The 15,283-nt window shown below is 37.7% G+C and overlaps 1 protein-coding gene across 14 annotated transcripts in view; it reads left to right on the top strand.

Moving 5' to 3' along the window:
* The window catches only part of PCGF3 (polycomb group ring finger 3), a 62,048-nt gene extending 48,718 nt beyond the window's left edge, over positions 1 to 13,330 (top strand). For 12 of the 14 annotated variants that reach the window (XM_049796389.1, XM_049796388.1, XM_049796385.1 and 9 more), the window contains 5 exons: positions 787 to 897; positions 1,365 to 1,453; positions 2,717 to 2,854; positions 4,857 to 4,937; positions 7,248 to 12,981. In XM_049796389.1, coding sequence (XP_049652346.1) covers positions 787 to 897; positions 1,365 to 1,453; positions 2,717 to 2,854; positions 4,857 to 4,937; positions 7,248 to 7,295 — 467 coding nt within the window. In that variant the 3' untranslated portion in view covers positions 7,296 to 12,981. Of the gene's footprint in view, positions 1 to 786; positions 898 to 1,364; positions 1,454 to 2,716; positions 2,855 to 3,372; positions 3,411 to 4,856; positions 4,938 to 7,247 lie in introns of all 14 variants that reach the window. The other 2 variants (XM_049796392.1, XM_049796393.1) reach the window with 2 other exon arrangements.
* The last annotated feature ends 1,953 nt before the right edge of the window (positions 13,331 to 15,283 follow it).

The following is a 15,283-nucleotide window of genomic DNA, read 5'->3' as shown; positions in this document are numbered from 1 at the left end:
CATACCTGTACTAGCAGCAATTGGGGGTGGCAGTGGTGGGAGGAAAGATGTGATATTTCTTTGGAAAGTAGTATTATGTAAAGCAGAATAGTAGTTCAGCCTTTGAATGCGGGCACACTGTAACTCTCATTTGTTCTTGTTAAACTGTGTACTTAAACCTGTTATGCCAGCATTCTAAAATTCTCAGAGGTAGAATGTACTGCAGAACAGGTTTCAGTTTCAGTGAAGTTTCTGCTACTGTGAGACTCATTTCTTAGCAGGTAACTTTCAATTTGTGTTTTCATGATCCTCTTCGAGACTGGATCTGTTCAATTAAAGAAGTACGTTACAGTAATTGCTCAGTAATTTTTTTGTCTTAATGTATGTTACAACTTTCATTTAAATAGAGTATTTTAATCTATTTAAGCTGCAAAAGCAGAACATTCTCAAACATCAGTAAGATTAAGTAGATTATTTAAAAATTATTTATAGCATATTGAAAACCAGAACTGTAAATAAAAATTCAAAACCAACGGTTTGACTGAAATATTGTGGGAGGAATTCAAAATAAGGAATAGTGCTTTAATTACTATCTCATTCTAATAGGAATGGTGTAGTAGTAGCTATACAGATGAAATCTGAAAAATGAGGCATGAACAATAGCAGAGATAGAAGAGCAGTAAATACTGACAATACCACTACTTGTTAGCAAGCCTGTTTCACTTAAGAAGGAAGGGATTTGGAGTAACTTCGTAAATATTGCATTAGAACTTTATTACAGGGATTAATATTTACAATTTTAAACAGCGGAAATGAAAAAGCAAAGGGAGTTTTATCACAAACTGGGCATGGAAGTTCCAGGGGACATCAAAGGGGAGACATGTTCTACAAAACAGCACCTAGATTCCCATCGAAATGGTAAATGGTCCTTTATTTATTTTGTCTTGGGTGGGTGATGGCTAGTAAATTGATGAACAGACCTGTTGGAGGTATGTGTCTAGTTGGGTTATTACAGTCACGATTGTTTTATAGCACAATACAGCGAGTGTAGGATTGTGGCTTTGTCCCTTATTTGTGTACAGAATCTTTGTTTTTAGTTGGTCATAGCATATTACACTTAGCGGAGGAGATCTCCATAGTAGTGCCTACATGGGGGCTCTGTGAAATTATGCAGCTTCAGGGCTGCTAGCAGTTGAAGTGAAGGTTGCTCTCTGTATGCATTCCTGTCTTTCATGTGTGAGGCTAGTGTTGCCTAAGCAGATAAGCACAATTAGGGAAAAGCAAAGTTTATTCTATATTGCAGTCCTGAACTGTGCTGTTTTAATCAAATTAGCATTACAAGCTGCTGCTGTGTGTTATCCCATATATCTGGTTTCTTGTGTAAGGTGAAACTAAAACAGATGAAAATTCAAACAAAGAAACTTCAGAGGAAAAACAGGAAGAAGATAATGACTACCACCGAAGTGATGAACAGGTGAGCTCATAGTGCATGTTTTAATTTTATCCTATATTTCAGTTTCAGTGCTTTGGTAAGCTAACGAGAAAAATAACTGTTTCAAGATGTTTTTTCTGTCCTCTGATACAAACAATGCAGTGTTGACCAAGGCTTTTGTGTAAGCATGAGTTTCTTCTTTGGGTTTTGGCAGGTATGGAGAATACACTGAAGACGTTTGCCTTGAGATTTGATAATTCTGTTTGTTTATGATTTTCCAAAGTATTATTTGCTTTCAAAACAAAATTCAGGTTATTTGCGCCCCCCCCCCCCCCCCCCCCCCCCCTCCCTGCTGAAGGACCGTATTCCAGTGTTGTTGTGTTACATTGAGCTGAATGTGTATCAATAATTATGAACAAAACCTTTTACACTCCTTCTAACTTAATAGTTGTTTTGTTTTAAACCTCTACACATACCATAAAAATAGTATGAAAGCTGGGAAGTTCATCAGTAAGTTTTAAAGTGAAAGCATGCTTGAAAGTGAAGTCTCCTTCTGCGATAAATAAGCCATCCCTTTTATGTTTTCATGTTATGTGTGTCCAGACTAAATTAAACTCGGATTAATTTTCTTTTCAATTATAATGTAAGGGAACTTTCAAAGGGATTGTACCTAGTACTAGATCCTCTTAGTGCATAAAGTAAATCTTCACAAAAAGCTTAGACTAAGTAACGAATAGCTGGATAAGAAAAGAAGTGAGAATTGAAGCATAGAAATTAGAGGGACCTTTGGGGGGATGATCTTTAGAATTTTAACAATTTGCTATGTCATTTGTCTCCATTCTTTTTAAACTTTAAATTCTCTCTTAAAATTGTTAAAATTCTGTTTTGAACTGTCATTAGCAGTTGCATTAAAAGCAAGAAGTTACGTTAAAAGCAATCATTAAAAAATGGCAATGGTATTCTTACTGTGTATCTTACTCCAGCTTTTGACATAGGGTCCTGTTGAGCTATTCGCAGCCTTTGAATTTGGACTGGAGCAGCCTTGTTCCAACATCAAAAATTCATTCTTGAACTTTTTTGTCTAGATTTATTTTGGTTGCAGTAGTGCTTACCACTAAACCAACAAGATGTTAGAAAATGTGAGGGGTTTTTTAATAGGACTACAGGCATTTCAGTTTAAGGAATACTAACTAGTACTGTACGTTTTCACTTTTCTGTATTAATAAAAACTGCTTATGGGATACATAATGAAGACTGCAGAAAATTGTTCCAGCCAACCCTGACTGTTTTTGCTTTTTCCTGAAGGTAAGCATCTGCTTGGAATGCAATAGCAGCAAATTGCGTGGACTGAAACGAAAATGGATTCGTTGCTCAGCACAAGCAACAGTCTTGCATCTAAAGAAGTTCATTGCCAAAAAACTTAACCTTTCTTCTTTTAATGAGGTAATATTTTAATTTTTTTAAATGATTTTGCAGGTATCAAAACCTTACGAAAAGTGTGGGATTGTTCCTTTGCAAAGGAACATCTTTTTGTCTGATTTTATTTTCAGAAAACAGAAGCATATACTGTTTCTTGAATTACATGTTATGCAGCCATTTTCTTGTCCTTTCTTGGGTCTATACAGGACTTGCCATTTAGTTTGCAGTGCATCTTTTTATGTCCGTATACAAATTGTTGAGCTAAAAGGCTTGGTTATGTGCTTCCACATGTGTTGAAATGGACTCTAGCAAGGTGCTTTGTTTGACAGCTTGTAGTCAGGTACACCCCACCCTTTCAGAGATTTCATGGTCAGTGCCGGGGACAGACAGTAACAAACACTTTAACACTACTGAAGCCCAGTTTAAGAGAAAGCACCACAAATATTTTGTCCCTTTTTATGCTCTCAGCGAAGCTCAATCTGAAGTTGCTGCCTACCATGACCAGAGTGTTATTAGATACCTACTTTTCCCTTCCTTTGCAGGGAATACTTGGAATCATGGGAAGAATTTATGGTGAAAGGTACAGAAAAAAAGCAATTCTTTGCACTTCCCCTAGTTCAGATTCAAAATTAAGTGGCGAACATACAAATGCAGGCTCTGTTTACCACTTTGCTGGCTCTTGGTCATAGTCTGTAGACGTCTCAATTGACTCTCAGCTTGACATCTCCCAACCTCACATTATGTCACTCACTGAATTTAATTAAGACTTTTAATTCAAATCCGACAACTGCTTTCCAGTCCAATATGTCAACACCTTTCTGCTGAAACTTTTCAACAGCCAGTTTGCATCTGTATCACTCTTCCTTCCCAGCTTCTGTACACTTCAAACCAACGCCTGTCTTATGTTTGCAGTATGTCCCCAAACTCTGCTAGTCTTCCTGAAACAAAACTGTATCTTCTGTCTCGTCCTCAGCTAGCTTGGAAGTGGTTGACTCCTGGCTGTAGCCCAGCAGTAACATAGCTACCATCACTGTGTGAAGGGGGTTATTTCTTTGTCTGTTGTGTTTAAGCCCTCTGTTCTGCTGTGCTAGTCTGTGATTTAACAACCTGCTTGGCTTTTACTGAAGGAACAAACTTTCAGGAGTACTGTTTATTTTTTTGTGATCCCTCCCTACCTTCTTAAAGAGTACATGAATTGTGGTGTAATCAGTGTACCAGTACCAAGTAACAGGTACATAGTAGAAGGATTTAAGCTTGTGGGCACTTGGTTGATTGCTATAGACTATTGCAGGTTTGAGTTACTGCCAATTAGATAAGTCATGTAAGTGGACTGCATGCACATTCAGGTCTTTCTGGGCTGTGTGGTAAAGCATTGTTAATATAACCTTGGTGGAACTTACTGTTTTAATGCATGTTCCCTGTTGTAGTTTATGTTCAGCTATTACAGTTCATTTGATTAGTAGTTGTATGATCCTCATGTTTTTGTTTTTATATCCTCACTGTTTCTAATACCAAGATCTTTAAACACTGAGAAAAGTAAAAATAGCTGTTGAGTATCTGCAGAAACCCCATAAATATAATATATGAGGGAGGTGGCAGGCAGTTTTTTAAAAAAATGTATCCTTATAGCAGAAAGCCACCTGGCTGGTGTTAAGTAAAAAATTTTCATAGTATGTTAAATAACAGAGCTGTCTTTGAGATTTGTGAATTATGTCTCCTTAATCATTTTATTTGGCCTTTTTAAAAGCATGGAAAGCTTTTAGGAAGGGCATTAGTACTGTTCAAGAAGCCAACTCAGTTAAGTCCCGTTCATACAATATTTCCTGGTCTTTCAGCATTTTATGTTGAGAAAAGACATTCTCTTTTCTTTCGTTGCTACTGGTTTTTTGCAGAATGACTGCAAGATGAACAGTTCCAGTGTCTTCAGAGAAAAAAAAAATCTTGTCAAACATTTGTAGTATTATCTGAAATACATTGTTTCATGCACTGTGTCCCAATGAATTAACTGTCATCTTTGTTTTGTCAGCTGGACATATTATGCAATGAAGAGATTCTTGGCAAGGACCACACACTCAAGTTTGTAGTTGTTACTAGATGGAGATTTAAGGTATGATACAGTGGTTCTAAGTAAATCACGTAGTGGCCAAATAAAATGTTTATAAAATAGGTGTCATTTGGAACTGTACTGCAGTAACTGCAAACTCAATAAAAAGATACTTTAGTAAATACCTAATACAGCATCCTTAAACACCAAGTATTAATTTTGTTTCTAAGAAGATAAAACTGTTCAGTTTTGGGCCTACTGTGTTCAGTTTTGGGCCCCTCACTACAGAAAAGACATTGAGGTGCTGGAGTGTGTCCAGAGAAGGGCAACGAAGCTGGTGAGGGGTCTGGAGCACAAGTCTTATGAGGAGCAGCTGAGGGAACTGAGGTTGTTTAGTCTGGAGAAAAGGAGGCTCAGGGGAGACCTTGTAGCCCTCTACAACTACCTGAAAGGAGGTTGTAGTGAGGTGGGTGCTGGTGTCTTCTGTCAGGTGGCTGGAGATAGGACAAGAGGAAATGGCCTCAAATTGTGGCAGGGGAGGTATAGAGTGGATATTAGAAAAAATTTCTTTACTGAAAGGGTCGTTAGGCTTTGGAATAGGCTGCCCAGGGAAGTGGTGGTGTCACCATCACTGGAGGTATTCAAAAAGCGCATAGACAAGGCACTTCAGGACATGGTTTAATAGGCATGGTTGATGGTTGGACTCTACTATCTTAAAGGTCTTTTCCAACCTAAACAATTCTGTGATTCTATGAAGGAAAGGGAAATTAAGTATTAACTGCTAGGGAAGAGGGAACACTGCAACTGTCAAATTGTTACCAAGTCTGACAAAGGAAGGGGAAGCCACGAGAAAGTACTGTTTTTAGCTATTTCAGGTAAAACTGGTTTTAATCCACGTAGGTGGGGAAATTGATTGTGATGCAGAAAAGGCAGAAATTTTCAACACAGTTCTCTTCTGTAGATCAAGAAGGCTGTTTTACGTCTAAAAGAGAGGCAGTAATTTAAATGCTTGTCTGCCGTAGTTAAGAAAACTTCTAGCAGCATTTAGTAGGCACAAACAAGGCTGGTTAAAAATGTTTGAGTACATCTTTGACTTGCTTATTGTGGTTTCTTTAAACAACTTCCGTGAAACTGAATAGTAAACAGGGGGGCATTCATTCTGAGTATTAGTTATCACATTAGTAATGGCAGCTCAAGTGAAATGGGTGTAAAAATTAATTGCAAAATGGAACACTCAGGAGGCAAGTCACACCTACAGGGTATGTGTATTTGGGGATATTTGAACTAGGAATTAGTATTCATACTGGACAAACAACACTGTTCAAGCTTACAGTGACTGAAGTAGAACCACTTGATGGCTGTGGATGCATATCTAGAAGAGGTGCAGGTGGGAGTGGGGAAACGTTTTTCTGTCTGTGTAGAAAAATAATTAACTTGCATAAGAGTTACAGGATAGAAGTCAATCATCAGTCTTTGAAATGTAGAGAGGTCAGTAAGGGGATTCCTACTGCAGTCTGTTTTGTATGATGCTCCTGAATGACCTGGAAAGGAATTTGAGTAGTGCAGTAACAGCGCACTGAACTGTGGTTATTTAGGATAGCGAAGACAGATTGACAAAGGATTGAAGAAAGCCTTTACAGTTCTGAGTGACAGGTGATTAATGAGCACCTTAAGTTCAACATAGGTAAATATAAAAGGATACAAAGCAAATGTTAGGGACTGGGGCGTAGGGGTGAGGAAGAGAACCAAAGAGCAGCATCAAATTGATGTGCATCTGTACAAGTCCACTATTCACCTTTATCATGAAAATCTATGCATGTGAGTCACATGGAAAGGGGAACTGTAAATTGACTTCTCAAGTGAAAGAGGTGGGGGATGTAAAACAAAAGTGGGAGGTGGGAGGTCCAGAAGAAACAAGAGAAAGCAGTTCTTAACATGAGACACAGAACTCCTTGGTGCAGGATGTTGAGGATGTTGAAAGTTTACCTATTCATAAAAAAGCAATGGATACAGTCACAGAAGAGGAATCAAGTGAGACCTGTTAAATATGAAATACCACATGCTCTCATGCTGCTCTCTAGACATCATGTGTATTGCTTCCTTACTGGGAATGGGTTTTCCAGGTTAAACAGACCTCGTAGAACTAATCTTAAGGTGATCAGCTCCTGAGACAAACAGGAGAGGGTTCTTCATCTCTTGTTTGAGCTCCACAGATGAAATTGCATCTTGTCTTTGCCTTGGTGAAATTTTGACAGGGCAGATAGCTACTCTGATAGTTTAGTTAAGCTTTTGTTTATGAAACAAAAGTTTTACCTGCTGAACAGATTAGTTCTGGTTTTGTTTCTTAACTTACCTGATATTTCTGTCTTGCAGAAAGCACCTCTACTGCTACATTACAGACCCAAAATGGACTTGCTGTAAGAGAAACTTTATTGTCCTTCTGGACAGAGTTTTTTGCAGAGACTATCATCTGGCACCTTCTTAGTGCATCACTAATCACGTGACACAAACCAGCCAAGTAATTTTGGAAGACTAGGGCTTTCATAGTGGACTGTCCTTCTGAATATTTCTTCTAGGGACGTGTTACCTAGATTTCTGGACAGAAAATATTTATACTTTTTTTGTACGGAAGAAAGAAGTTGCAACTCAACAAGACACTACCAGCACTAAGTTTACAGATGCTGAAAACACTTCACAGTTCCATGTAGCTCAGCCTGATTTATCTCTTACACAGTAATAAGTTAGAATGTTGTGAGGTGATTTAAAAATGTTGCTTTTGACACCAAGTTGCATTTAGTTACTTTTCACATTCTGAATCTTTAAAAACTATATTTTTGCAAAGTGTTCTTGTCTTATATAGTATGCCTGATTGCATTGGCTTTATTCAAGTTATTCTGTAGAACATTGAACATACCTAATGATATAGTGACTGGTGATAATTTATTATGCTGCATTGAAAACTTCTCAAAATCTGGGAAACCAATAAGTTTGTCATTACTGCCCAGTTATTGCTCCCCCTCATTTTGTGGTTTAGTAAAGTTTTGACACTCCCTTATGCATGTTGATTTGGTAAGATTAATAGAAATAATTTCAGTTGATTTTAATGTGCCCTGATATTTTGCTGTGGCAATTGCACCACATAATGACAAATACTCAAAAGAGCTAGATTTCTGAACTTCTTAACAAATAAACATTTCTTATGTAGTTGTGGCTTGCAGAAATCAGTTTTTAATTTAGAGAGAATTTGCTTTCACTAGCTATTGAAACACTGGCTCTTGGGCAACTTTGGGTGATATTGCACAGTTTTAATTTCACTGATTAAAAATTCCTCAGATCATTATAAGCAGCTGTAGATTTCCTTTAGCTGTTTTCTTACAAAACCATAGCATTTTCTTTAGCGCAGTTCCTAGCTGTTGGGGGGGTGGGGAGTGGTGCGGGTCAGACAAGATTATTTTAGCACCTTCTGGCCTTAACTGATAATTCTGCTTGCATCAGCTGTAATGGATGCAAGGTAATCCACACGTGCGTATGTATGCGTGCGTGCATACATCTATACACACATATAACTATGTTGTGTTATAGAATGCAACTTCAATAACACTTGGCAGGGTTCACTGCACTTTCTGTAAGGCTTTTTGAAATAGTTAGCTTTTTAAAAACAGTAGTTGAAAGTGATTTCTGCAAGCTGTATACAGTATAGCATATATAGCGTGATTGTGAGAGTATTTGTCTGGCACAGGTGTCAAGTCACTGAAAACAGGCTATGCCATATTACTGGTAGCTGGAAATAGTTAACCTCCTGATTGTTGGAAGAGTTCTCCAGTCAGCTGAAAAAGCTAGTTGCTCTTCCTGTTATTAAACCCTGTATTTTTTGATAAATTGTCTTTGGATAAGAAAAAAAAGTTTTCCTGTAACTGCCCTGCTTCCTTTAGGTGTGCTCCTTCCCCTTTTCTGCTAGAAAGTATAACTTGTTACTCAGTAACAGGAAGCTGCTAACTGCAAGAGGTTTAACCAAGCATTTTAAATCCTCTTCCTCTTCTTGAGTTTTCAAAGCATCACATTCCTCAGCATGTGTCCCACAAGTTCCTTTTTCAGAGTCTTCAGTCCTCCTTTTTCAGCCCTGCTGCTGCAGAAGGGGTGCTCCAACTTGTGTTTACCTTTGAAAACAGGTTTCCTCATTTTTAATCACAGTCACAGATGTGAATGGGAAGGAAATCAAGAAGTATGCGAGCAGGGAATAAAAGGGAGCATACCGAGCTGTGGAGAGGGAAAGAGCAGCCACACAAAGGCCAAAAAGGGCTGCTGTCCTTGCAGATGAGGGTATAGGATAGCTGCATTTGAGTGTTTGGGTTATGCAGAGCTCTACATCTGGGCTGGGTGGCTGGGTTTGGGGTGGGAGGGATGGTCTGTGTGCATGCATAGAAGCAATGGAATTGAACTTGGCTCTGGTTTTGTCTTACTGTTCATGGACTCAGATGTCTGTATTTAGCTTTTTTTCTGTCTTTAACATTACTTGAACTGGCAGAAGAGAACGAACGACATCATGGGTCTACCACCTTTATAATCTTCTAATGAAACAGTGAATGCAGGTGGTATGGATGTTTACACAAACTGACCTCCTGGGCTTTTCTGGAGCTACTTATGTGGTTGTTACTGTCCTAGTGTAAATAAGTAACTGGCTGTAGCCACTGAGGCACTGAAAATATGAACAGCGCTGTAAGTGTCCACCCTCTGTGCACCCTGAGTATACAGACACTGGCTGCACCTGATGTAGACGTAAAATTAAAGCTGCCAGACAGCATTCTGATTAACCACCTTAATCAGGATATATATATACACACACATAAAAAATATATATATATCTTTATGTGAGATCTGTCTACCTCAGACTGTGTGTGTACTGCAGAAACTCTTTGTATGACTAGATATTGATGCAGTTCTGTAAAAGTACATTGGGGTTTTAGTACTTTCCTGTGTACTTGTGCAACTGAGAAATTAGTTACGAGCATGCAAGTTCAGAAGCCTTTCAAATCTATCTCTTGCTGTAACAATCTACAGTACAGAACATACATTTATAACCATCTTTAGAATCACTTGAATTTGTTACGGTGCTATCAATAGATTGAAAACTCTGTTTATACCTGTATGGATACATAAATTCAAGCCAGTATTAATACCTACAGCTGTTTTTTCTGCTCATCATTGTGTGTAACTGCTTTTGCCATGTGTTTAATCTGATAAAACCTCACCAGTAAAAAGAAAAAAAAAATACAAACCCACCCAGTTATTTTTCTAAATCACATGTCACAACATCTTTGCTACAGAGATTCTTTCCCTCAGGAGGCATGTGACTGTGTCTGGACCATATGTTTATTTCCTTTAGCCTTACTAGAAGACTACGATGCAATTGAATTAAGGTCAGAGGGAGGTCTTCTTTGGGTCAGAGCCTTGTTTCACTTCTGTGAAGCTTAAGAGACAGTTAATTTATATCATTAGTGTTGAGCAAAATAACCGTGATACTGTTCAAAGTTGGACTAAGAGTGGACTCAGCATAGGTAACTCTTAGTCCTAGTGAGATCATGTTAGTTTATTTTGGCTTTCATGAAGATGCCAATACTGTGAAGTAGTTTTCACAATTGCTTATGCTGGTAAATAATTGCAGTAAAGAAGTATCTTGTTGCATTATCCTCAGCAGCAATGAGACTGATGAATCACCCACGCTCAGAGTCTCATTAAATATAGTTTCATTAAAAATAGAGAATTCAGATAGAATATATAATATTGAATTTAAATAAGATTTGGGGGTTTAAATTTTAACTTTATAAAATTATTTATTCTATTTTAATCCTTCTGTCTTATTTTACCATCCAAGTATTTTTGGTTTCGGTGGTCCAGCTTTATTTACGGGCATATAAAATGGAATTGTAAGATGTTTTTACAAGCTTCTTCCTTTTACATTGAGTTTGAGTAGCTTTTATTTGTATGTTTTTGTTTTGTATGGATAAAGAGCATTACACTTTTGTGCAATAGGTTTGAAACATGCATTTATTAGGCATATGTTTAAATTGTAAATGTAGCATCTACTTACCATTAAATTTAAAAGGAACGTAGATGGTTTTTCTCACTGTTCAAATGGGGTTTTATTTGGGGCTATTATTTGGGGGGGGGTGTGTGTTTTCTGATTTGTTCTTTTTTTTTATTATTTTAAGAGTGAAGTGTGGGATTTAAATTTGTCTAAGTACAAGACCTATCTGTCAGCAATATTTTAAAATAAATGATCTTTCAAGAAACCTTAATGTGAATTGTGGAAACAATTGGCAAGACTTGCAGCCTATCCGAAAATGTTTTGTGCCATTGTTATGTCTGGTATATTTGTGTACCATCAAACCTGGGAATATTTATTTTTATTGGTTGTGCAATAGTATATATACACAACACTATCACCTCTGGGGATATGGGACCATAAAAAATATCAGACTACAACTATGATGGTGCTATTTTTTTCCAATAGACTATGAGCCTTGGAAAGTTTATCTGGCTCTTATTGTCTTTATAACAACATAGTTAGTCCTAGAGATTCATTGAGGTTTTTTTTCTACTGGATGATAAACATAACCAGACAATTAGCCTATTTTACAGCATTATGTGTCTTACCATTGAACTAAATATAGTAGGAGAAAGCCAACCAGTCTGTACATCAGCAAGATGAATCTTAATAAGTACGTAAAATGCATTTTGTACAGAAGGCTTGACTGTACAGAAAAATCAAATTTCTGTATTTCCTCAGGTAATCACTTCAGTTTGGATGTTTCACTGGAAATGTTAATGCAACCTACACTTCAGTTAGTCCACCTAAAGTTGATAAGAAGGCAAAAAAATTGTCCCATACACTAGATTCTCTATGTAAGATATAACTAACTGTAACTGAGGTCTTGAGATCTGTTGTTGAAATAAGAAGTTGCAGAGAGAACAACATTAAGGAACATGGAACAATGCTTCAATCTCTGCTTTAATCAAGACTTGCAATCAGTACAGACATTTTGTAGGAACTTGCATCTTGTGGCAAGTCAACGGTAATGTTTTACTGTGGAGTTATGGTTTATTTATATACAAATTAAAGCTCTGGTCCTGTTATTTGATCCACATTTGATCATCCTTAAGGCTTCTTGGAAATCTTTCGAAGCCACAGTGACCTGTCCAGATCCTAGTGGTAGGGTAGGAACTAAATGTCCAATTCTATGAACACTTACATTGGTAACTTGATTAATAACCTGGATGGTTCAACAGAAACCAGTGGGACCATTCATGCAAATGGTTAGGTATGGCTGAAGGAAGAAGCCCTGATTTTTGAATATTGATGTTCCAATATTTATTTTTATTTGAAACTCAAAGCATTGGTTTAATGGAATCTTGAATTCAAGTGACTAATCTGGACAAAAGGAGAGTTTGTTCTTTCCTTCTGCAACAAGATTATGTTATGGTTAAGGGACAGTAAGCCAGTGCAACCACTAAGCCTTTATCCTCAACATGGCATAATAAAGATTCTGGAACTGTCGCAGTGTAAAACCATATTTTTGGCTTAGCTTCATTTGAAAGTTTACAATTTTTTACGCTTTGTGTTGCTGTGTAATTTTTGTAATATTGGTGGCTAGTTTTGTCTGAATAAACCTTTTGGGATTATTGCTTAATGTTTTGATTTTATGATAGTGAAGCTTGTATCCAGTGTTTTGCCAATTAATATTATATGCTTGTTAATAAAAGCAGAGAAACTAACTGAAATACTGTCACGCTGGAAATTATTGTCCCACTTTTCCCCAAGAACAGAAGGAACTAGCTGTCATATCATAGCACTGAACAAACAGTGTGACTGAAACAGTGGTGGTGTGGCATTGCATTGTCATAAACAGTCTTTTACTCCAAACACAGTATCTACATACAGTAATGCAAATCTAGCTTGTGAACTGCTCTGTACATACTGAGGGCAGGAAGGGCTTTTATTCCTGCTATTGGCTTGTTAGGAACTGCCAACAACTATGGGCTGGTTTGAAGTCAGGTTTTTATTAATACATGTATTTCTTATTTGCACTGATAATACCAATATATAATTGTCCTGAGGAAATTAGGCATTTGTCAGTTACTAGCTTCATCTAAATACCAGCATAAGAGACTTATCCCAGAAAGGTCCCTTTGTTAAGCTTCATTTTGTTAATGCTCTCATTATTAGTGGTTCTAACACTTCCCTGAATTTTGTACTACCAGTTGTTTCCACCAATCTGTGAACTAACCAGTGATGGGCCTAGCTCAGCCTGCTGCTTTCCTTCTTGCATTTTCAGCAATTATTACAGGAGTCTAGAGGAGATGTGCTCGAACAGAGGGGTTCTGTTTCATGGGAGCATGATTACAGATTTTCTGACCCCTGTAAATGCTGGAGTAGTTACGAGGTGACAGAAGCTTTCTTCTATGCAAGCAGAAGTACATAGTCAGTGCTGTACACAAGTTGTGATCTCTTTAATTGGCACAGACATCATGAAGAAAATGCTCAGGTTTAGCAGGAGAAGTGACATTTATACCTCACTTCAGGAATGATTAAAGCACCACCATCAGCACCTGTTGTGAATATGACCTTTGCAATGGTTGTGGCAAAAATTGTTTTGTAAGTCAATGTTTTGTAATGTCCCATGTAAAATATACTTGTAGGAATTCAGACTCTTCTCTGGCTTTGATTTGGACAGAAAAAAATAACTTCTTTGACATTTTATCTTTTATTACCACTACTTTGTGTTAATTTGAAATGAGTCATTTAAAACTAGACTGCAAAACAGGGAAAACCTAAACAGAAATACATTATGGAATTGAACTAACTCCCCTCATTACCTGAACGTGGTACTAATCTAATAAATAAGAGTAAGAACAGTTCCAGTTTGACTGAAATTCCCAAGCCTCACAACACGAAATTGTGCTAATAGTTCTGTTAGCTAGCCTTGAAAGCATAAACCTGCCCTGCAGCTAATAGCAGCCAACTGCGTGTTTTTCCCCAGAGGTAATTCAATGTGAGCAAGGTCTAACCAATATTTCGTATTTTATATGTAACTGATTTTTCTTATTCCATTGATTGAGTATTCTGCTGTAAAAATCAGTACTTACAAGCAGAATATTTCTTTTTGTGCAATAACTTCCTCGGGGTTTCCTTGAGATTGGAGCAGTCAGAAAAAATAATTCATTTTAATGGAATATGTGAACTTAAGACAAATAAATTCAGCTGTTTAAACCCTGGTGTAGGGTTACAGCAATGGAAGCAGAGCAACTGGCAGGACAGAGGTACTAAGAGGAGCTGTGTTTCAGTACCAACCACTTCTGAGGCAGCTCGAACTCCTTCATATGCTGCCAATATCTCTATGCTGCAGCTGGAGAGAATGGCCCTACCTGGAGCCTCTGGCAGAAAGCACCTGGGGACACCCAAGGCCAAGTCACTCAGGATTAAATTGATCTCAACTCAGTTAAGCTAAATCCAGTACCACATCTGAGTAAGTGTCTGAATAGAGGTATAATGCAATGCAGCTTTCTATGCACCCTCATGTAAAAAGTTCCTGCATGTCTTTAACTTCTAACATGGACCTCATTTAGCATTTTCTTTTCTTGAATTTTTTTCCCCCAAGCTTCCTTTTGATTAGCTTTTCTGTGACAAATTCAAGCAGTGACCTGGCCTTAGTGGAGAAGAAAGTTTTTAAGAGTACTCTGAGAGATTCCCCCACTAACAGTAGGATGTGGGTCACATCTATCTAAACATGTCTAGTCTTTCACATGACAATATTCTTGGACTTGTACTGTCACTGTGTAGAGATGTTGTATTGATGGGTTTGAATTAGACATGTCGGTGCTTGTATGTTGTGTGTAATGATTGTATTTTTATGTATCCAGACATATACCATATCTGTGAAAATAAGAACAGAAGAAAAATCCAAGCAACTAGCTTCAATAGGAAGACTGACTGGATGGTTTCTATGAGGGGGTGCTGTCCTTACAGCCTTGCCTCTTGTTTTTGGCCTCTGCCTGTAGCATGTAATTTTTCCTTTGCACACCTGAGGGAAGGGAAGCTTCATTTTCATGAAGGTTGTTAAGGCTATTTATTTATTTTCTCCTTTGATGCAAAAGCGCACTGTCCCTTGCCTGAGTTTTGACGCCTTCATTCAACAGAACACAAAGCCTTTTATTCTGGATGCTCTAAGGCTGCACCATATGAAGGTCTCCATTGCTGTTGTGAAAAATGCTGACTGCTGATGCAGCAAATAATGTCTACTTCTGGGCTGTTCTACTAGTTCTCAGCAGGCTGCAGAGCAGTATTTCTGCTTTGGTATATTTCGTAATACAGATTATTCTCTAAATGCTTTTGTTTTCCCACTTCAGCTGGT

Source organism: Accipiter gentilis, chromosome Z (assembly GCF_929443795.1).
Source record: "Accipiter gentilis chromosome Z, bAccGen1.1, whole genome shotgun sequence".
Classification (NCBI taxonomy): domain Eukaryota; kingdom Metazoa; phylum Chordata; class Aves; order Accipitriformes; family Accipitridae; genus Astur; species Astur gentilis.
This window is presented reverse-complemented; position numbering and strand designations above follow the sequence as displayed.